This window comes from Camarhynchus parvulus, chromosome 11 (genome assembly GCF_901933205.1).
Source record: "Camarhynchus parvulus chromosome 11, STF_HiC, whole genome shotgun sequence".
NCBI classification, from domain to species: Eukaryota; Metazoa; Chordata; class Aves; order Passeriformes; family Thraupidae; genus Camarhynchus; species Camarhynchus parvulus.
Genome location: NC_044581.1, coordinates 1,968,004 through 1,989,350, shown reverse-complemented (window position 1 = coordinate 1,989,350; position 21,347 = coordinate 1,968,004). Strand labels below are relative to the sequence as shown.

General features: G+C 50.4%; 1 protein-coding gene across 2 annotated transcripts; it reads right to left on the bottom strand.

Moving 5' to 3' along the window:
* Window positions 1–524: 524 nt before the first annotated feature.
* Window positions 525–21,256, bottom strand: KLHDC4 (kelch domain containing 4). 2 transcript variants are annotated; one of them, XM_030956377.1, is made up of 12 exons: window positions 20,829–21,256; window positions 19,740–19,831; window positions 18,865–18,943; window positions 17,928–18,026; window positions 15,677–15,813; window positions 10,338–10,430; window positions 9,832–9,991; window positions 5,314–5,395; window positions 3,368–3,576; window positions 1,865–2,288; window positions 1,320–1,442; window positions 525–1,055 (listed from the first exon to the last, which is right to left on the bottom strand). In XM_030956377.1, exons 1-12 carry the CDS (start codon window positions 20,925–20,927, stop codon window positions 871–873), a joined length of 1,782 nt encoding a protein of 593 aa, XP_030812237.1. In that variant the 5' UTR covers window positions 20,928–21,256; the 3' UTR covers window positions 525–870. The 2 variants fall into 2 exon arrangements, with proteins under 2 accessions (XP_030812237.1, XP_030812238.1); XM_030956378.1 differs by lacking the exons at window positions 19,740–19,831; window positions 20,829–21,256 and adding an exon at window positions 17,253–17,375 and having other exon boundaries at window positions 18,865–18,891.
* Window positions 21,257–21,347: the final 91 nt, after the last annotated feature.

The window sequence follows — 21,347 nt, the reverse complement described above, 5'->3', positions numbered from 1 at the left end:
GGGCACCTGGAATTCCCTGCACTAGGACAGCCAGTCCTGGTGGCACCTCCAGGCATCACTTGGCTGCTGCAGCACCACTTGGATCCCATCTGCTGTCCCCAAGGACACAGCACTGCTCTGCTGGGAAGGAAGGGATGCCTTGAGGAGAGGGGCTGAAAAACAAATTCTTGGAGCAGCCCACTCCTTCCTGGCCTCAGTGAGGTCTGCAGGTGGACATTTCACTGGTCATCAGGAGGTCACCTGCAGGACAACTGGGCCAACAGGGGGAAAAACTGAACTTGGAGATTCCACAAAGGCAAAACTATACTGAACATGGAAAAGGAAGAGGTTTCTGTGAGCGCATCTCACAGGTAAGGTAGGAAGGGATTCCCAGGTTTTTCCAAGCATCTCAGAGCTGCTGGTGCACTTGACACTGCCTGCAGATGTCACAGCAGGAACTGCAATCCCTCTTCCACACCAGGAGGAAAACAAGAACACAAGCTGGGATGGGATTTACTGAGCAAAACAAGGTGATATAACCAAGTGAGTTTATTGTAGGAACACCTGGAGACACATCCTGGCCCCAGTCAGGAATCTGGGACCAGTGAACCATTGTCATGTGCAGAGTTTGTCCAGACAGACCCCAAACAACTTTGGAACAACAAAGTCAGTGTTGTACAGCCCAGAACAAGCAGAACAAGTGCTTGGACAGCAATCCTGTTCCTCAGGAGCCTTCCACAGCATTCCCAGGAGTACCAGCAGCAGATCCAGAGCATCCATCCAGGATGGTCAGCCCAGAGCTGGGAAAGGCTGGAACCAGGATGGACATGGGGCTGAGCTCAGCAGGGCTGGCCACTGTTCCCAGCACGTTCCTTCACTCCTGGAGCAGCCTCAGGATGTCTGGATGGGATCTTCATAGAAAGTCTTGGCCATGGCATGAGCCACCTTGAGCACCTTCTTGTCCTTGGCCTCAGGGCCCATGTGGCTGCGAGCCAGCCCGAGCCAGTACTGCTCTGTCCTGGCCAAGTACTGGGCCTGGGCCTCCCCAGGCTGCACTGCTGGGTGCTGCTGCTCCCCTGGGCAAAGAGAGGGACACACAGGTCACACACAGCTCACCAGGGCCACATCAGCCAGGCCACGTAGGGCTGGAGGTAACAGCCTGAAAACCTACCAGCAAGCAGGAAAATTCCTCTTTTATTCCAAGAGCAATGTGCTACGAAAGCTGCTTCTGCTGGAAACTCACCTGGATGCCAGGGAGACCTTCAGGCTCCCAGCAGAACCAGGCACTGCACTAAACCCCATTTTAGATTAGTATGGAGACAGCATTTATTAGTAATTACCTTCCTCTTCTTCACTGTCCTCTTCAGAGCTCTCCTCGTCTTCTTCCTCCCCTCCCTCTGCACCTTCCACATCATCATCCTCCTCTTCGTCTGACTCTGACTCCTCCAGCCATTCCTGGGTTTCTTTGATGAGAAAGGAAAGAGAAGAGAGGTCCAAAAAGAGAATTAAGGTCCAAAAAGCTAACCCCAAGTAATGCCCACATGCCCTGCAGGACCCAAGCCCTTCACTGCCCTGAGACACTGGGGACAGGCAAGAGCATCCCAGTTCCCTGGAGGAGTGGACAAGGCTGGCACAGCAGGATTCCCAGGATGGCCAATGCCACCACAACTCTGTTCACAGCTCTTGGATTTCCAAGTCACAGGGCAGAGCTGACCCTACAGCGACCCCCAAGCTCTGGGCCACACAGGTAAGACACTTTTTCCCATCCAGGGAAAACCTCCACTCAAAGGTTTTCCACCACCCCTGAGGAAGCCCCAGAGTTGTTTTTTCCCCCCGGTGTTGCTGCCCTGAAGGCACAGGGAGAGCTCCTAGCAGCAGAGCTTACTTGGATCCATCTCCAGCAGCACCTTCCACTGGTCCATCCTGTGCAGGTCGATGCTGTGCAGGTCACTGAGGGTCACCTGGCGGTCACCCACCTCGAACATGCCCCCGTACACGTAGAGGACCCCGTGCTTCACTGCCACCATGGCACTGGAACGTGGGCACGGCTCCACAGGCTGGCCCAGGGCTCCACCTTCTTCCTCCTCCTCCTCATCCTCCTCCTCCTCCTCTGAGCCAGACCTGTCCTTGTCTCCTGCAGCTCCAGGGATCATCTGCTTGATGGTCATGATGGTGCCATCTTCTGCCACCACCTCCTTGACGATCTCCAGGGGGCCCTGGGGAGGTGGCAGCTGCAGCTCCTCCCCTCCAGCAGCCCCTGCCTCAGCCTGTCTGCCACGCCTGCGCTTCCTCCTCTCTGACTTTGGGCCCTGAGAACAGGAATTGAAGGAGATTTTGTGGGATTGCATGCAGCTACCAGCAGTTCATACAGACAGCATGGAGGGAAGGAACAGTTCCTATTTTTCACCACAATTTAAAGTCTCAAGTGATCAGCACAGTTCCTCCTACAGCATGAGCTTCTCCCAGCCTACAACAAGGAACAGTGAAGATCCTGGAGAACCCAGAGTGTGCAATTGCTCCCTCTGTTAGGAGAGGAGCAGCTCTCCTGATCCCAGGTGCCACAAACACACAGAGGCCACTGTTCAGTGACAAGGGAAAGTACCCCACGATTTCCTGAAATCACAACAATTGCTGGGTGCTAAATTACAGCCCATTACCAGGCAGCACTCCAGGTCTTGGAAGAACTCTCTGAAAGGGCTGGAAAACAATCAGTTTGGGAAAGCTGAAGCAAGCAGCTGAGTGGCTGTTTGCCTGTTATTATGGGATTGACTTCTCCATTTGAAGAACAAAGCCAGGAAGGGGCAGGGGGAAGGAGAAGCTGAACCAGGTTTGCACCTCCTTTGGCCTGTGAGAGTGCTTCAAACACAATCAAAAAGCTGAGCTGAGCTCTGAAGCTCTTGGAGCCAAGGTTAATATTTTATCTCTTCTGGTAGCTCATCAGCACTGGGGAGAAAAGGGAGGGGTCTGATCCCAAAATCTTTTCACAGCAGCTTTGAGTGAACTCTCCTCACATCACTCATTTGGCCCGGAGAGGGCTTTCAGCAAAACACCAGAAATATGTTTTCAAGCTGCTTTGCTTCATTTTGCATTCCACAATAATGGGGCAGCCTGATTCCTGCAGGAGAGGGATTGCTCAGGTGCACCCTGAACTACCAGAAATACAGGATTCCTTTAAAGAGAGAAAAACCCTTGCTCCATCCCTGGAAGTGTCCAAGGCCAGCTTGGAGCAACCTGGGCTCATGGAAGGTGTCCCTGCCCATGGCAGGGATGGAATGAGAGAATCTTTAGGGTCCCTTCCCACCCAGACAATCTATGAAATCTCAAAGAGGCCAAACCAGCCATACAGGATGTGCCAGGTGATGAAATGAGTGAATTATTTAACCCAGACCTTGAGCTGCGCAGGGAACCAGCGGTTCTTCCCGATGTCATAGAAATAAATGTCATTGAAGAAGTCCCCCTCAATGCTCTCCTCCTCCTCCTCATCCTGCACCCCCCCAAACAGGAGGCAGCGGTTGTTGGGAGCAGCAGCCACAGCAAAGCCAGACCTGGGGCTGGGCTTCACTCCAGAGGGGCTGAGCCGACTCCAGCTCCACCTGTCTGCAAGGAGAGAACAAATGTGAGCAGCAGCAGAGGAGAATCCTGGCTGGTTGGTGTATTCCAAGGCTCTCAGAATTCCAGCAAGGAATTCTGATGCTTTGGGAAGGCTGAGCTAGAACAGAGGCTGAGCAGAGCTAGAGAATAAAGAAGGGATTTATTCAAAGGATCTCCTCCATGGATGCACCTTGGGCAGCACAAGAGCCCAGCCAGGGCTGCACCCAAGATGAACCAAAATGGTCCCAAAATGAACCCAAGATGAACCAAAATGGTCCCAAAATGAACCCAAGATGAACCCAAGATGGACACCCGGTCATGGGGTCTCTCCCTTTGATCAGTTCTGCTCCATTTGCACCTTGCAGTTCATTGTCCCATTCCAGCTTTAGCCCCTGCAGTCCCACCCTGCTTGTTTTTCTCTCTCCAGCCCACGGTGTTTGTGCTCTTGGGGCTGAGATTTGGATCATTTGTCCTTGGTGCCCAGCTGGAGCAGGAATTGTTTTGTCTCCCTGCTCTGTGCACAGAGCTCACCATCCCCTGATGTGAAGCTCAGACCCGCACACTAAAGCAGCACAGAATCTGAAAAATAGAAAAGCCAAAACCTGAGGCATCAATTCCATGCCCTGTTTTGGATATTCTCATCTTCAGGGTATTTCCAGAGCTTTCTGGAGCAAAGACACTCTTGAAAGTGTCTGCACCTTTACTGGAGGGTGAGTTCAGCCAAGGCCTGATCAGATGCAGCCTTCAAGAGCCAAAAAATGTCCCTCAGTTATCCCAAGGAGCCCTCCCACCTTCCATCAGTTCTCTTCACCTCTTCTGCCACCCTGCACTGCTGCCTTACCCCCCAAAATAAACACAGATCATCCCAAAAAGCCCCAACCAGGCTTTAAAAGAGGGCTCAGCAGCAGGACAAGACTTGTGCTCTATCCCTCTGCTTTTCTCCAATCCCTTCTACTCTGACTTCAGAGCAAATCCCTGAAATTCAGGCTGGGAGAAGACTGTCAGGCCCTGTGCTTCCGAAGGAACTGCAATCCCAGCAAGATAAAACTAAAAATAGAAATAATGCAAACAGGGCCTGGAGTCCAGACGTGCTGGTGACCAAGCCTCCTCCCCAAATCCCATCCCAGCCAGCCAGGTTTGGAGAAATCAATCACAATTTTAACATTTTAGAAATTCAGCTCCAAGAAAATTGTCCCACTGCCTGAGTCAAGGAGAAAATCTCCAAAGGGAAGTGATGGAATTCCTATTCCAATCCAAGACAACCAAAGAGCCACCATGGATCAATCTGTCCCACAAGGATTGTACCCCATGGAATGGACCCACCCTGGAGCAGGGAAAGAGCTGAGTGATTCTCCCTGTCCTTATCTCAATCCATGAGTCTCCCATTGGATTTTCTCTCCCTTCTCCAGCTGGGGAGGGAGGGATGGAGCAGCTTCAGCAGGTCCCTGGCATCCACCCAGGAATACCCCAGCACAGGAGAATTCTGCAATCCCAAAGATTTTCTGTTGTGAACAGGAAAGTGCTGATCAAAACGTCCCAGAAACAGGAATTTGGACATGTTGTTTTAATTCCCTCCCACACACAAACTGGGGAAAAAAAATCATCAAAATCTCTTTTCCTGCATTTCTTCCTGAGCCAACACTGGGGCACAGAGGTTATCACTGAGAGGTGAATTTGGTTCCAGGTTTTTTGGTGTGTTATTCCAAGGAAGGAGAGGATCTGCATTCCCAGGGCAGTGCTCACCTTCCTCCTTGCCTGTCCCTTCAGCCTTCAGCAGGAACATATCTGTGTGCAGGGTGCCTTTGTCCACATCTTTCTTGATCCTCTGCAGGGAAGGGAAACACAGAGATGCTCAGGAAACAGCTTCAGTGGCCAAACCACAGAGGGATCCAACTGGAAATGCAAACACTGGCACTGGGCAAGGAGAGGCCCCTCTGGAGCACCAGGCAGCCCCAAACCATGGGATTCAAAGCAGGGATACTCCCTGGGATGTGCCAGAATTCCTGCCTGTGGCAGCAGGAAGGGCTCTCCAGGCTGCAGCACAGATTTCTGGGGCTGTATGGAGACTATGGGATGCAGGAATTTTGGCACGCAGAGCAGAATAAATTGTCACAGAGGGGTAAAACCAACTGGTTTGCAAACAAAGGAAGGGTGGGCAGCACTGAGGAAACAGAAGAGCCAAAGGTCCTGCCTTTTACTCTGCCCCAGACAGGACCAGCTGCTCTCAGGGCTGATTTAACTCCTGTAAAAGAAGCAATTCCCAAAGTGGGACATGGCAACTTTCCAGGGCCTGCAAGGCCCTCTGGGATTCTACCCTGGATGTTGAGCAGCTCTGATGTGCAGTGACCTCATGTGGCCCACCCCTGTGACCAGCCCAGGCTGTGGGTCCCTGTCACCCCCCTGAGCCAGCACAGGGGGGGCAGAGGTGACAGCTCTGTCCCCCTGCAGCTGGCAGCTTTGCCACAGCCCTGAGCAACAGGTTCATCCTCCCAAACAGAAGCAGAAACTCCACTCCCATCCCTGCAAAAAGCAGCAGCAAGGACAAGGTGGAAGCTCAGCAGAAGCCATGAAATGCCTGATTTTCAGTGTGATTTCCCTGCTCCTCTCCCTGGATTCCAGTGCTCATGGCAACAGCAGCATCCCAAGGCAGCTCTGTGCCACACCACCACAGGAGCTGTGTAAATAATGTCATTAGCCAGCCATCCTTCCTGCACAGCTTCCTTGTCATTCCCTTCCTCCTGGGATGAGGAACTCTGCTCCCAGGATGGCAGCAATGCATCCCAGCAGTGCAGCCCAGCAGTGCAGCCCAGGGTCCAGCCCTCAGGAAGATGAGCTCTGTGGAGACCACAGGATGCAGGAATTTTGGCACCCAGAGAAGAGAAATTGTCACAGGGGATTAAAACCAAGTGGGTCCAGCCCTCTCCTGCTGCACAGCTGTACCTGGCAGGTTCTGTTGGTGCTGCAGGGCCTGGTATCCAATTCCTGGGACTGGTGTTCAGTTCTTAGGGAGAGGGAAGTGTGCTCCAGGCACTGCACAACCTCATCCAGGTGAAGTGTGAGGAGCACAGCACTGCCTGAGAGGCAGGAGAGCAACACAGAGAGAGCAGCTGGCTCCACAGCCATCCAAGCTGTGTGGAAAATCCACATTCCCTTCTCCTGAAAAGCTCCCTGTAGTAAACACACTGTGTGTGCACCATGACAAAGCTCCCTGGGCTCAGAGAACCCCCCTGAGGTGGAGTGGGAGTCAGTTTTTGTTGTCACAGGCACTTCCAGCTGCTGGAGAGATCCATCCCCTCCCAGCCAGGACAAGTCAGCCCTGAGTAAATCCTTCAATCACTCACAAGAGGTTCCTGCTCCCCCCCATCCTTGGTGCTTTCCAGTTCCAGTGTTTGTTTTCCAGGAAAAACTGGCTGGGGTACCCACAGTGGACAGCTTGTGCTTTGCACATGCAGGGACAGTGGGGAGGTGCAAGAGCTTTACAGGCATCAGCTGAAAATTCAACTCTGCTGCCAGCCTGCAAAGGAACTGAGGCACAGAGAGCTTGAGAGGTGGAATCAGGATTCTCCAAAATTGCCTGCTAGTAGATCCACAGTGTTCAAAAACATCCAAATAGCAAAAGTGTTCAGCAGGCAGAGCTACAGAGGGAACCAGTCCCACCAGACCTTACAATTCAGGCACTTCCACATCTGCCAGCAGAATCCACTTCAGCTTTGTGACAACTGCCACTAAAAAAACCTCAAAACAACAAGATCCCCACAGCCCAGCCATGTCTGGCATCCCAAAGCCCTGCCCACGTGTAACTCCAGCCCTCCCCTGGCCTGTAGGCTGCACCTGCAAGGTGGAGCAGCAGCAGCTCCAGCCCCTCTGTTGCCTAGCAATGGAGCTTCAGCCAGCCCAAAATGCAGCTCGCTGCAGCAAGCCCCATCCCCAGCACAGGGAAGGGCTGAGGACATCTTTAGGATCAGCAGGAGAGCAGGTCTGAGCTCCTCTGGGCATTGTGAGCTCTGTTCTAGGCAGGGCTGGCAGCACCCACAACATCCCCTCTGTAGGAGATGACAGAAATTGTCTTTATTATCCCCAGGCTGCTGCTGAAACAGGAACAGAGACACCATTGTGCTGAGAATCCTGCTCTTTAAAATATCAGGCACCAGCACATCAAGGCAGTCACACCCAGGGTTGGAAAGCTCCTTTTCCAATTTACCATTTGCAGCCCAGTTTGCTCAGGAAAATCCACAGCAAAGTGTGAGGGGACCAAGGTGCTGGCCCTGGCTCTGCAGGTCCTGCAGTGCCTCACACAAGTCACTCCATCTTTTCTGCCTCTATTTCCCAAGCCAGGAAAGAGACTTTTTAATCAAGTCCCATGAAGGGAATTCAGCCCTGGACTGACATGTTACTGAGAAGAGATTCTCCACATCACTTCTGCAAGTTCAGGGAATCAAAGCAGGCCCCAAAACTCTGTTCCTGCCTTCCCAGCTCCCTGCCCATCCCAGGACAGTAGCACCACCCTCCTCCAGCAATGTGACAGCCAAATGATGTCAAAAAGAAGAGCTATTATGATTTTCCTCCCCTCTTCCCTTCAAAATTTCCCATCCCATGTGTGATTTAGTCCTGCCTCTCCTTGGAATACTCTGCATTTGATGAATGGTGCTTTGCTTGGATATCTGCCTGGTTTCAGATGTAAAAACGTCTTCAAACTCCCCAAAATGTCTTCATAGCAGCCCTGACTGGAGTATCTGCCCCTGTAACTGGAGACAAGGAGTAAGTCCTCTCCTGTAGCTGCCCAACTCCAATTAAGTATTGTTTTCTCCATGTCTACCTTCTCCCAAGAGCATCCCAGGCAAACACGTTTTCTGCACTTCAAAGCAAACCCAGACACTCAGCTCCACAATCAGCTCTAAGTGAAGACACAATGAGAATTAAATAGCCACACATTAACAGAAGTGGGTCTCTCCTAGAGGGGCCATATCCTGCTGAATTTAATTTTCAGGAGCATGCTGAAGGCTGCAGAGAAAATTCTGTTCAGAGCTTTGGTCAGTTTGTGCTACAAAAGCAGAGCCTGGCAGGAATGGCCCATCAGAGAGAAGCACACAGAGCTCTCCCCATGACAAAGGAAGGAGATTTTTAACATCTGTGAGAAATGTCTTGTTTTAATGGAATGTCTGTTCTGCTTTAATGGAGTGCCTGTTCTAATGGAAAAGCTGTTTTCCAGCTGCAGAGAGCCTCCCCCAGCTCCCATCCTTGCCCAGTGCCCTGCCAAAGGCTGAGGGCAGCTTTGCATTCCCCCCATCCCTTCTCCTTCATTTTCCCCAGCTCACACCGACCCAGAGCAGCAGTGGAACAGACCCAACTGCAAACATGTGAGACTTTTACATCTCCATGGGGCACCTGGAGGCCAGCTGCTGCCAGGAGAGCTCCACAGGCAGCAGAGCATGCAGGCTCCTGCTCCCTGCCCACCCTCAGGAGTGAGCACACAGCACAGGGAAGGGAAGAGAACAAAGCCCTTCGGGTGGAGAAGGCTCTGTGTTGTTACTGCTGCTGAATCCAAGGCACATCTGATGAGGCAGAGCCTGAAGCTCAGGCCCTGAGGAGGCACAAATGCTTCTAAATATACAGAGAGACCAACTCCCTTCTCTCCCCTCTCCCTGCTTCCCTCCTTTGTTCATTTCTTCCCCTGAGAAGAACAAGGCGTCCTGCTCCCCTGCTGCCTTTCCACGGGAGCAGCAGGATCCAGGCCTCTGCCTGCATTCCCAACATGAAAAGCTTTGGCAGGAGCCTTCTGCTCAATGAAACACTTCCTTCCTGCTGCCCAGCATGGACAGGGATACCTGCTCAGTGAGGAATGTGCTCGCTGGTATAAATTCCCAGGATTAACAGAGCAAGGAGCAGAGCTGGGGGAGCCTGGTGCTTGTCAAAAGTCTTTTTTGGCTTATTGAGTTTGCTCCCTCACCTCTGCCACTGATGGCACGAAATGAAAGTCTCTTGGCAACTGCTGCTTTTAACCTGCAAGTGCTGAAGCACAAAGAAATACCTGAGAATGCTTTAAGTTGCCAAAAAAATGTCATTTCTCCCAGTTGCTTATTCCTCCCTCAGTGACATCAATTCCTTCTGTTGGATAAGAACAGCAGGGAAAATAAAGAAATCATCTGAACCAAGATTAGCCCCTCAGTCAGCAGAACTGCATGAAAATAAGGCAGAAGGAGAAGATGCCTGTTTTGGTTCCCAGCCTGTGGACAACACCTGCCAGCACAGAGTGTTCCCTACCTGCTTGGAGTAGCCCCCATAGATGATGATGTTGCCCTCAGGGGTGGGAGTCATTTGACAGCCAGACCTTGGAGCAGGCCCCATCCCTGCAGGAGCCAGCTTGCTCCAGGTGAAGGAGTCCAGGTTGAAGGCATACACATCATTGTAGTAGATGAAATCTCTGCAGAGAGCACATGGGGACACTCAGGACAGGATAAAACAGCATTTCAGAGCTCTGCTCACAACCCCCACTTCTACAAGACAAGGATCTGACAAGACTGGGAGGCCAAAAGTGCTGGACTGAGCTTTGGCTACACGGATGGGCAGCTGCTTCAGCGCTACAATGATTTCTCCCAGACCTGAAGACTTTAAATCAAGATCCTTTGTCTTTCTAACACAAAAATCCATTCAGTCCCAGTGCTGCTGAGGATAACTCTCCCATTCATACCCAGATTTCTGCTATTGGTTAAATTTTGCTGCTTTTTTTTTAGGAGGACTCAAAACACCCAGCCACCCCAGCACCCCACCTTGCACTCTCATGGAATCCTCCAAAGATGATCAGCTGCCTTTTGCACGCAACCATCCGATGTCCACTTCGTCCAGAGGGCCCTCCTGGTGCCCTGAAACACAAAGAAATTCCATTTATCTGCCCTGGTAGTGCCTCAGGCCATTTTTACTGCAGTCATTGGCAGCTGAGCTGGCTGAGCTCAGCCTCTCCTGGAAATGGGCACCACTGGGAACGTGGCTGCCTCAATCCATGGCTGCTTTTCCCCAGGACAGGATGGATGCTCTTCCAGGAACTCTTGGGACTGCACAGGCAGTTCTATTCCTAGAGATAAACCACCCTAAGAGCACCCAGAGTCTTTCCAATGATGACTCAGGAGCTGATTCTTCAGAAGAGTTTAATGAACAGCACTTCACAATTGCAGGGAAGACACTCCAAACTGAGATGTTTTCTCCAAGCACCAAGAGACAAAGCCTGGCTCTGACATCCCCCTCCCTCAGTGTCTCAGGAAATCAACACCACCTTCACTCATCCACCTGCAGTTTGGGTATGACTCCAAACCAGTGAAAACACTTCATGAATTACCCAGATTTCCTCAAGAACAAAGGCACTGCAGCAAAACAAGCCATCATTGTCGGCACGATCCCACTGATGGAGGACAGGGATAGATGGGATGTTGGGAAGGAATTCTTCCTGGCACAGGTGCCCAGAGCAGCTGGGGCTGCCCGTGGATCCCTGAAGTGCCCAAGGCCAGGCTGGACAGGGCTTGGAGCAGCCTGGGATGGTGGAAGGTGTTCCTGCCCATGGAGGGGGAGGAATGGGATGGGATTTAAGGTGCCTTCCAACCCAAACCATTCCATGACTCTGTGACTCACTCCCTGACCCTACACACTCAAAAGCACACACTCTGGTTCAGCTCTCCCAAGCTTTCCTGACCTTCTAGTTAAATGTGCAGTTTCCATTTCCAGGAACAAGCAACACCCCCTCCATGTGTCCCATCCACAAGGCCCCCGAGGAGCTGGGCAGCTGGACACCACCCCAGCATGGATTGAACCTTCCTTCCTCCTTCTTCACCCCCAGCATCACACAAGAGACAACAAAAACAACCCCAACAACTTTCCAACACAGCCAGCTCTAGGCCAAAGAGGGATTGCTGTGTGTTCTCTGCCCCCATGGATGAATCCATTCTGTTTTCCCTCACTGAGGAGTCTCCCAAAGCTCCCAGCTGGCACCACTGAGCCCACCAAGACTCCTCCACCAGGCAGCCCTAAGGGGTGGAAGTGATTGTACAATCAGAGCCTAAATAAATAAAGCTGAAAACAGCAGCAAAAGCTAAAGCCACAACCCCCTGGCCACACTTGGAGTGGCAGCAGGGAGCTGGGAATGTGGTGATGGATTTCTGTGGAGAGAGAAAATGAGGGCCCTTATTCACCACCGAAAATGACAACCTCACCCTGGTGATAATGAGAAACTCCACCAGAAGAGCAGCGTTTGGGGAAGACTGAATTAATATTGATTGCTTGGACTCTTTATTCTAACAGAGAGGAGGTTTTTCCAAGCATTTACTGGATCTTTAAGTATCACCCTGCAGAACAGCACCTCTGGTATTAATTTCTTCAAGACTTGAAATCATTATTTTCTCTTGCTGTAACAAAGCTCCCATGTCATTACTCCAGAAGATGGCACTTTTTAAATCATCTTTTTATTTTTTAAGGGGAGGATGAATTAAACCAAACATGAGCACTAAAATCCTGTTCTCAGAGAGTATCTTGTGCCTTGTTTCTCAAACAGGTTTCCTCCGAGTTTAAAATCAATAGAAGTTTATTTATTGATGTGTTTTAATAAAGCTCCCACCAATGTAGATTTAACTCCAAGGCACAAATGGCACAGTCAGGCAGGACTGGCAGTGATGCAGAACCTCATTCCCACTCCAGGAGGATTTTCCTCCAACTTGTTTCCCAAACACAAACTCTTCCCTTTTACCTGTTTCAGTGCTCCTGGTCCCAGAGAAACATTTTGGAAATGGCTTCCCAGACTTTGGGATTAATGCTCTCTTTCATGGGGTTGACACCAGAAGGCAGACATGTAGGAGGGAGCTGTAAATTCTCCAGACTTTTTTTTTTTTAATAGATGAAAAACTCTGGCTAAGGACTGGCTCTACACATGTACAGCATGAGGCTGATCTGAGCTGCCCCATAAAGAATTTTCTTTTGCCTGTGGAGTTACTCTGGGACTTGTAGTAACAAACCAGAGCTGAATTCAGCCCCCAGATTCATGGATTACTTGTCCCAGTGGCTACAGGCTGCAGGAGTTTGCCTCTTCATCCACAGGATGCTCAGGAGAAGCCTGGGAGTGCTCAATAATAATCAAAGTGGGGATGAAGAGAACATTCCATCACAGGGGCACTTGAGGACAGAGCACTTTTATCCTGCAGAGGAAGCTGAACTCAGGGTTTGTGTTGTTTTACACCAGTGGCACACACAGATCCTGTCCCCTCATGTCTGGATACTCAGGTGGAAACAGAGAAGGGAAAACACAACTTGCACAGGGCCCAAAATCCTCAATTCCAACCCTTGCAAAGTCAATCCACAGTTGTACACCCGGATCCTGATCTACCAAAGAACAAACTCATTTCTGGGCTGACAAGCTACTTGTTTTACACCAAAACACCCTTTTCTTTAAGCACCTCCTACCTGGTTTGGCAGGACCTGATTTTTCTGGTGAGCAAGGAGAGGCATCCATCAGACCCAACCCTGTGCTGGGCCATCCTCCACTGCAGGGACTGCTCCAGTTCAACAGACACTGGTGAAACTGGGAAATTTCCAGCAGCACATGCCACCAAATCCTACAGGAAGCATCACCAGCATTCCAGAATCTCAGTGAATGGAGCTGCAGAGGAGGGATGTGGCAATTCCCAAGCACAAGCCCCAGGGATGCTCCCTGCCTCTCCCTGAGGGAGGGCACTGGGACTCAGAGAGCTGACTGGGAATGTTCTCTCTAGGAAGGAATCAGGCAATTAGGTTAAAATATTGCTGCTCCAAGGCAGGGTAACAAACAGTTCATGGACTGAGGAAACCTCGAGCATCACACACAAGATAAGGTGGCTGCACTAAGTCAAAGTCAGCTGCTGGCACGGCTTCTAACGGGCTGAGATTTGCTGTGTTTGGATCATCTTTGTGCATGCAAAATGCAAGGAAAACACAGCTAAATCCTGCTAAATTTAGCAACTTTTAACTCTGTCAGGCAGCCTGGCACCACTGTGCTCTGTGCTAGGAGAAAATGGAGCTGCACTTCCTGAGCACAGGGAAGTTTTCAGAGTTAGACAAGGTTTTCTCTTCCCAAGTTTTTAAGAATCAAGCCCCTCATGGCACCAGGATGGTTTGTGGAAGGAATTGTAGGACAGGAAGGACAACATCATGGTCTGGAATCTGAACTGGGGGGCTGGAATAACCAGATTTCCTACAATTTCGTGTTTATATCACAGCAGGGTCATCTTGGACAAACCAACACATCAAACCCACCTGAAATGTGGCACTCGTGACCCTTCCCATGGGAACAGAAACAGAAACTTTGCCTCTCTTGTCCAGACATTTCTTCATGAATAATTATTTTATTACTTTATTATTTGCACTAAAATGACGTTTTCTACACCCCACACTAGTCTGTACCCCATGTGTGTCACCTGGCATTTATTCAGGTAACATTGGCAGCACAATGGATACATGGAATTATTCCTTGGTCTGTGTGAACCAAGGATGGCTCCTCACCATGATCCCAATAAATGGAAAATGCTGAAGGAAGTGAAGTGCAGCAGGTGTCATGATCAGAGTTTTAAAAGCAGGATAAAATCCCTTGTAGAACTCACCAATCACCTCTGCCCTTTCCTCTTCCCCTTTCCAAGCAGCCTCCTGACCAAGATGCTGTATGGAAAAGCAAAGAGGCAGCAGAACCTGCAGTTTTGTGCTCAGCCTGGTCAGCATTAAAACAAAACCATTCCCTCCCTTTGCCTCATTAAAGCAGCTCCAGGAGCAGCCCAAGGATGGGGAGGGGATGTGCTTTGTCTGATTCCAACACTGGGACCAGGGCATGGGTGTTCCCAAAATCCCAGCAGGGCTGAAGGACAGAGGGCCACCCAAACAAGGCAGGAAGTTCAAATGGAGAAGACTCCAAATTCCCATTGTCAGGCACTATCAATGCTCCCACTCTACAGGGAGAGGGAAAAAGGTGAGACAGGCACAGGTTGTCACTGTGAGCTCAGGATGGAGTCCCTGGCTCCATCCCTGCACAGCTCATCCCAAAGCAGCCTCAGCTACTGTGCAAGGGGAGGCAGGCACAGCTAACAGACCCCACACTCTCTAATGCTGAGCCCAGGGAAAAATTCCTGGGAAGACACCTACTTTGAACACATAAGGGTGTCAATAGGGGTTGAAATGGGATCAACCTGGACAGATTTGGTGTTCCCACCTGAAGAAAGAACATGGAGCTCCTAAGTGATCAAAAGGTGCTGCTTTTCTCAGTGCACTTTGAGGGTGATGGGGAGCTCCAGCCCACCCAAAGCTGTGTCCTGGTACAAGACAATCCCAAAGTCCAAGAGGAAGCCAATCCCAAACTCAGACCCAAAACCAATCTCCTGCCTCTCAGTCCACTGGATGTCACTAGAACTCTTCTCTCAAGCAAATACAAACAGGAGCAGCCAAAGCAAGGAGCCAAAGGTTAAAGAAACATCAACACAGGACTTTGGGCCAGTTCCACTGAAAATATTTACACTTTCACTCCTGTCAAAAACTTCTGGCACCTGTTTCCTTTGACAGGCCTGAATTACTGGCTTGTTTATCCCGAGGAATCTCAAGGCAGCAAATGCCAGGAGTGCAGTTGGGTAGATACAAATTGGCTTCTCCAGTGGTGTTAAAATGGGGAGATCCTTGCGCTGGCCTTGTACAGCCCCCACTGGAGGAGCCCAGGAAAACAGAGCAGCAGTTTTGGACATCTGCACCTGCCAGGGTTGGGAACAGAGAGCTGCTCATGATACTCTTCCCTTCAGTTAAGCAACACCAAGGCAAACCCACATCCCAAAAATCAGGTATGAAATAAAGCAGCTTTGGTCTCAACAGACTTGGAACACATCTCTCATTCCCACTTCTTTCTGGAGGTGTCTTCCCCACCCCTTTGAGCATGGGCACCTCTGTATTTAAGGGAGAGCTGGGAAATCACAGCACTGAGCCAGGAATCAAACTTGGATCACACTGGCACAGCTCCTCATGAGGCCAACACCAAAGAGTCACTGAACACCAGGATCTCAGGGATCAGAAATCCAAAATTCTTGGCAAAAGAATGGTCCAGACATGAGGTCCCAGTACTTACTTGATCTGCTCCCAGGTCTTGGTGGCCAAGTGCAGGACCCAGAGATCTTTGTAGTGGTAGAACTGCTCCCCGTTGGGAGAGGCAAACTCGCCCCCGAAGATCCAGAGCTGCCCCCCAGCCGTGGGCACCACAGCTGCCTGCAGGACAAGGGACACCTGGGTCACAGAGGACTCCAAACCAGGCACACAACTCCCCCAGTGTCAAACACACAGCTCCAAATCCCAGGGAACAGCTGCAGCAGCTCTCTGGGGCTGAAGGAAGGAGAATTTGGATTAAAAGTGTTTAGCACATCTTCCCTAGAGCAAGGGAAAGCTGGCCCAGGAGCTGGGCTCTTCCCACCTCCTGGGGGAAGTTCAAAGTGTCCTAGGAAACATCTTGGGATCAGTGTAACAAAGATTGTTCAACTCTCTCTGTTCAAAAGCAAACTAAAGGAAAACAACAACAAAAAAAAACCAAATACAGAAGGAAATGTGCAGCATTTGGACAAGAGGAGAGACTGTTACTGCTTTGATTGTGTCATAGCACAGAGGGGTTTTTTATAATTTTTTTTGCACAGAGCAGCACCAAGACACCTCTGGCACGCAAGATGCCAGTTAAAAGTAGGGAGAAGAGCAAAACTCCACTCCACTAAAGTTATCTGTGTTAGGACCAAGGAAGAAGGAAGGAATCCCAAGAAGCAAATGCTGTGGCTGTGCAAATTTCAATTTGTGTTTTCTCCAGGGTACCCATGACAGCTCAACACTGGGACAATGCTCTCCTTCCTCACAAGGCTTCATTCCCTGCCTGCCTCTCCCAGGAAAAAAAAAAAAAAAAAGATTTTTAGCCCCATAAAGGACCATGCCCTGCCATAAACCAGCCCAAACATGAAATGATTAATTAAGAAAATCCACGGTGTGCTTTCAGGCAGGATTTGTGGGAACATGTAGTTACCTAAACAAAGGGGATGTGTGCCTGAATTCCATGGGCATCCAGTGCTTAAAGCCTTAAAGGGAAGGTTTATGCAACAGCCTGCTCATACTTGTGGGTGACCCTTCCAAGAGCTGGCTTGAAATTCATGACAAAACCAAACCTTTTTCCTTGAACAACTGCCAAAACCTGCCCATAGCTCCTCTCACCTCAACTTCAACAGTGGATTGTGTGTCAGAGACCAGGGATGACAAATAAAACTAAAAACATGCACCTAGCAGCCACAGACACATCTCCTTTTAGCTCTGAGCTATGCATGAAATATAAAGCCACAAGGAAGACAAACCATTCAGCTCATGAGGCTGAACTGTCCCCTGTGAAACCATAATTAATTATCAGACAGAAACAGTGCTGAAGCAGGACTCCTCAGTTTATTGTTGTTGTAATCCAGCTGCAGCTCCTGAGCAGCTCCCTTTGGATTGAGCTGCTCGACAGCCACCTGCTGGCTGCTGGAATGTGGCCTCTGAAACCAAGCTCGACTTTAAACAGCACAAAGTAGCCTAAAAATCAAGGCAGAACCTTTCAATTCAAAGATACACAGCTCAGAGCAACACTGGCACTCAGTAACATAACAAAGGGATATGAACCTAACTGGGGTGTTGGATCTTACCAGGGAGCTTTGGGATGGGTAGGAAAAGGACATTCACATCCTGTATGGCAGCTTTGGGAACGCACCAGTCACCCACTGGCTGCAGCAGGTAAGAAAATCCCTCAGCTGGTGAGGGCCAAAGACCTGCAAAAAATACAAGTCTTTGGTCCAGGTTGTGCTGTGCAGGTGTTCACATGAAGTAAACAAACCCAAATTCCTCATCCTCACAAGCAGCCAGTGACCTGGATTTGCAGAGAGGTGCAGAAGAGCCCAAGTGCTCCCTGCTGGCAGCAGTGGCAGTGTCTGGGGTGCTCATGGATGAGGGCTGTGGCCATGAAGGGAACAATGGACTTTGGTGAAATTCCAGTTTGAAAATTCAGGGCCCCCTGGGACTATGGATTTGAGCTGGTCCTTGTACAATACAGCAAAGAATTAATTTCTGAGGAAGAATCTCCCCCCTGGCTCTGCCAAATCAACAGACACAACCCCAAATCTTCATTCCACACTGAACACTGCCAGAGGACACCCAGTGACCAGAGCACCTTGGACAGAAAAGCTGAAGTGACACCACTGGCAGCCCATAATGAGGAGAACAAAGAGAGGCAAGAAACCCTCAGGAGGTGCAAAAATTCAAGCCCTCCTCCCAAATCTCCCTCAGAACAATCCCAGCTGCTGCTCTGGCAGCCAGAGCTTTACCTGGTGAGCACAACGCCTCGGGGGTGGGTTGGGGATGTCCAGCTTGGCCCAGCTGTTCTTCCTGATGTTGTAAATGTACAGCTCATTGTACAGGTAGGTCTGTGAGACAGGGACGGAAACAGCAGCAGCTCAGCCCAGCCCAGCTCAGCTCTGCACAGGGGATTTGGGGTGAAGATTGCAAAGCACAACCCCCTCAGAGGGCAGGGAAGGAGGACAACCAGCTCCTGCACTGCACTGGGAGGCAGCAACTCTTCCACTGGGCTGGAATGTTCCTTCCCAAACCCTTGGTGAAGGCTTAAGATATGAGGATTTAAAAAGCTGGAGCTTAACACAGATGTTCAGGTTAAAGCTGCTCAACTCCAGAGCAAAGAACAGGTCCAGGTGGTAAAAAAAGCAGAATTAGTTCAGCTCATCACACTGGGTAACTCTGAGGTGGCCAAGTATCACTGCCAGGCTGGAGTTTTCCAGAGTAGTTTGTCTCCAGGAGCAAAATAACCATTTGCAACCTGCAGAAATTCAGGAAAAGAAGTGTTCCTGAGTGCAATAATTTGCTGCTGCTCCCATCTCCAAGGCAGCCAGCAGCAAAGGTGCAGAAATATCTTGTTTTGAGAAGGGCAAGAGATTCTTCACTAGTTATCCCAAATGAGGGGCAGATATGGCGACAATTAAGTCTGGAGAAATTATGAAGCCCTGAAATATTGATGCTGAGACAATCACTCCGACTCCTTAATGGGTTCCAGAGTGTCGCCTTCCTGCCAACTGCTCAGCCATGAGACAGAGCCATGGCAGAATTAAAAGGCTATTTTGCTCTCATTCAGGGACAAATACATATTTTATGACTGTGCCTTGAATTTCCCTTCAAATGAGACCCGTGCAAATTACAGGAAAAGGAGGGAGGGGGGGGAGATAAAGAAAAAGAAAATGAAGTATACATTACTTTTTGGCCATTGAAATATTCACCTCCAAAAAGGATCAGCTCGTCTCTCTCAGGGTGAGCACAGAAGGAGCAGTTCAGCCTGAAAGAAAAAGAGGATGGAAAAAATAAAAAAAAGATGTGAAAGTCCTTAAAACCCCGAACCTTGGAGCTTTTAACTCAGGCACCAGCACCTCTGCCCTCCAGCCCCAAAGGTCTCTCCATCATCTGCCAAATTACCCTGCTGTGATGTTCACCCCAGGGCTAAAAACTTCTCCAAAGAAATTAATTTCTTCCAAAACTTCCAGCAAGATGAATAGGGCACTGTCTGAGAGGCTCTCCTATTTCAGGAGCACACGTTACTCTGTGATTTAATTCCCCCTTTGACGTGAGCTCCTGAATTTTAATGCTGGGGTGACAGGAACAAAAATGACTTTTATGAGGGCACAGAACTCTGGGCTGTCTCCTCTCCATTTATCTGTGTGATTATTCTGCACTTGCTGCTGGTCACTGCTCTCCTGAACACCCCAAGTTTCTGAACCTCACTTAACAAAGTGGTTTTTACCTCATGACACCTCTTTTTGCCTCTGAATTCCCTTCAGCCCTCTAGTCCAAACCCAAAACTTCCTCTTCACTTGTATTTTCCCTCAAAGCCGTGAAATCTAACCCTGCTTTGCCTCTTTTGTGCTGATGTGATGGTTAAAAAGTGGATTTTGATGACCAAAACCAGGCTTTTGGTCTCTTTTTAACCATGAATTCAGTATTCCAGGTGTTCCATAACTCCAGATATCAGCTATACTTTCCACTCTTGGGAAATAACTTTACATAAAGAAATTTCATCAAAAGAAGTCCCAGCTGCTCTACAAGTGGCAGCCAAAGCCTCACACAAGCTCTCTCACCTGGGTGAGGGGGGTGGGCAGGATGACTCAATTACTTGGGTCTTTTTAGCATCCAAACTCTGGAATTCTGCTATCAGGGCTTCAAGATCCTCCTGGAAAAAAAAAGCCACACATGAGCAGCTTGACATGCACAGAAGCACACATGAAACCAGCACTCATTCCCACAGCTTCCCTTGTTTAAAAAGAAAAATAACTGCCCAAATATAACTGGAACCTCTTTTCTATCCAGAGAAACCTCGTGTACCTTTATTCCCCTTCAACTTCATTCAGTTAAAACAAAACACTGCCCCCCAAAACTGCTGACAGACCAAGGGCAGAAGGAGGACTGAAGCAATGGGAGGTTCTGAGCCAGGGTCTCTCCCACCACCCCACTTCAGGTCACTTTGCTGAAGCTGTGCTCCAAGCAGAGATCTCCAAAGTCTGTGAATTGTGCAGCATGGAATCAGCTCTCCCTGCAGCCAGGAGACTCCACAGGGGCACCTTCCATGCCTTGGAGCTTTGAACGAGGCCGTTAACAGCACTTTGTACCAGGGAAAAGTCACTGCTTTGAGGGTTGAACACAAGCAGCCTCTCTAGGAGTGTGAGAAATAAAGGTTCTCACCTGCTTTTAGGACCAGAAGAAATGGATGAAGGGGATGGAAAGCAAGAAGGAGCCTTAAACTGTGTTTTCCTCTCCTTTTATACCTGCTGTCACATACAAGGGATCGGAGGGGATTTAAGGAAGATTCTGCTTGGAATCCAAGAATGAGGGACCTTAAATCTCACCCATGGGCAGGGACACCTTTCACAATCCCAGCTGGCTCAAAGCCGCGTCCAACCCGGCCCTGGGCACTGCCAGGGATCCAGGGGCATCCCTGAAATGCAACTTCAAGGAACTTTGGACAAAGCTCTCAGGCACATTGGGATTGTTGTGGTATCTTCGCAGGGCCGGGAGCCAGACTTGATGATCCATGGGGGTCCCTTCCAACCCATGGCTTCACTTTCCCTGGGCAGCCCAGATTCCCGTTAGATTCTCTCCTTTGTTCCCAACGCTGCCCTCAACCTTCCCCTGCCCCAGAGCGGCCCCGCGCCCTCCCTGGCGCCCGTCACCTCCTCCTTCTTGGCTCTGCGGGACACCTTCTTCTCCATCTTGGCCAGCGTCTTCTCGGCGCCTTTCCCCTTCTTGTCGCGCTTGCCCTTCTTCCCCATGGCGGCGGTGAAGGGATAGCCCGGGATTCCAGCGGGATCACAGCGGGACGGGGTCGGGATACCCCGGGATCACAGCGGGACGGGGCCGGGGCGAGATCACACCGAGACACCCCAAGATCACGTCGGGATCGCACCGGGATCACACCGAGATACGCCGGGATCACCCCGGGATTCCAGGGGGATCAGAGCGCGACGGGGCCGGGATACCCCGGGATCGCACCGGAATCACACCGGGCCGGGCTGCGATACCCCAAGATCACGTCGGGATCGCACCGGGATCACACCGGGATACCCCGGGAACCACACCGGGATCACGCCGGACCGGGATACCCCGGAAGGCCCCGGCATGGGGTCGCTCCCTGAGCCGCGCAGCGGCGCCCCCTGCCGGCCCGGAGGACTGATGGCACTCAGGGAGCGCTG

What these genes read in the sequence shown, in the direction of transcription:
- KLHDC4 (XM_030956377.1), bottom strand. Translation starts at nt 20,927, where the DNA reads ATGGGGAAGAAGGGCAAGCGCGACAAGAAGGGGAAAGGCGCCGAGAAG. An exon ending in CGAGGCGTTGTGCTCACCAG is followed by an intron (nt 15,814 to 17,927) that starts GTAAAGCTCTGG and finishes CTTGTCCTGCAG; the next exon opens with GCAGCTGTGGTGCCCACGGC. An exon ending in AAGACCTGGGAGCAGATCAA is followed by an intron (nt 10,431 to 15,676) that starts GTAAGTACTGGG and finishes TTTGTGTTTCAG; the next exon opens with GGCACCAGGAGGGCCCTCTG.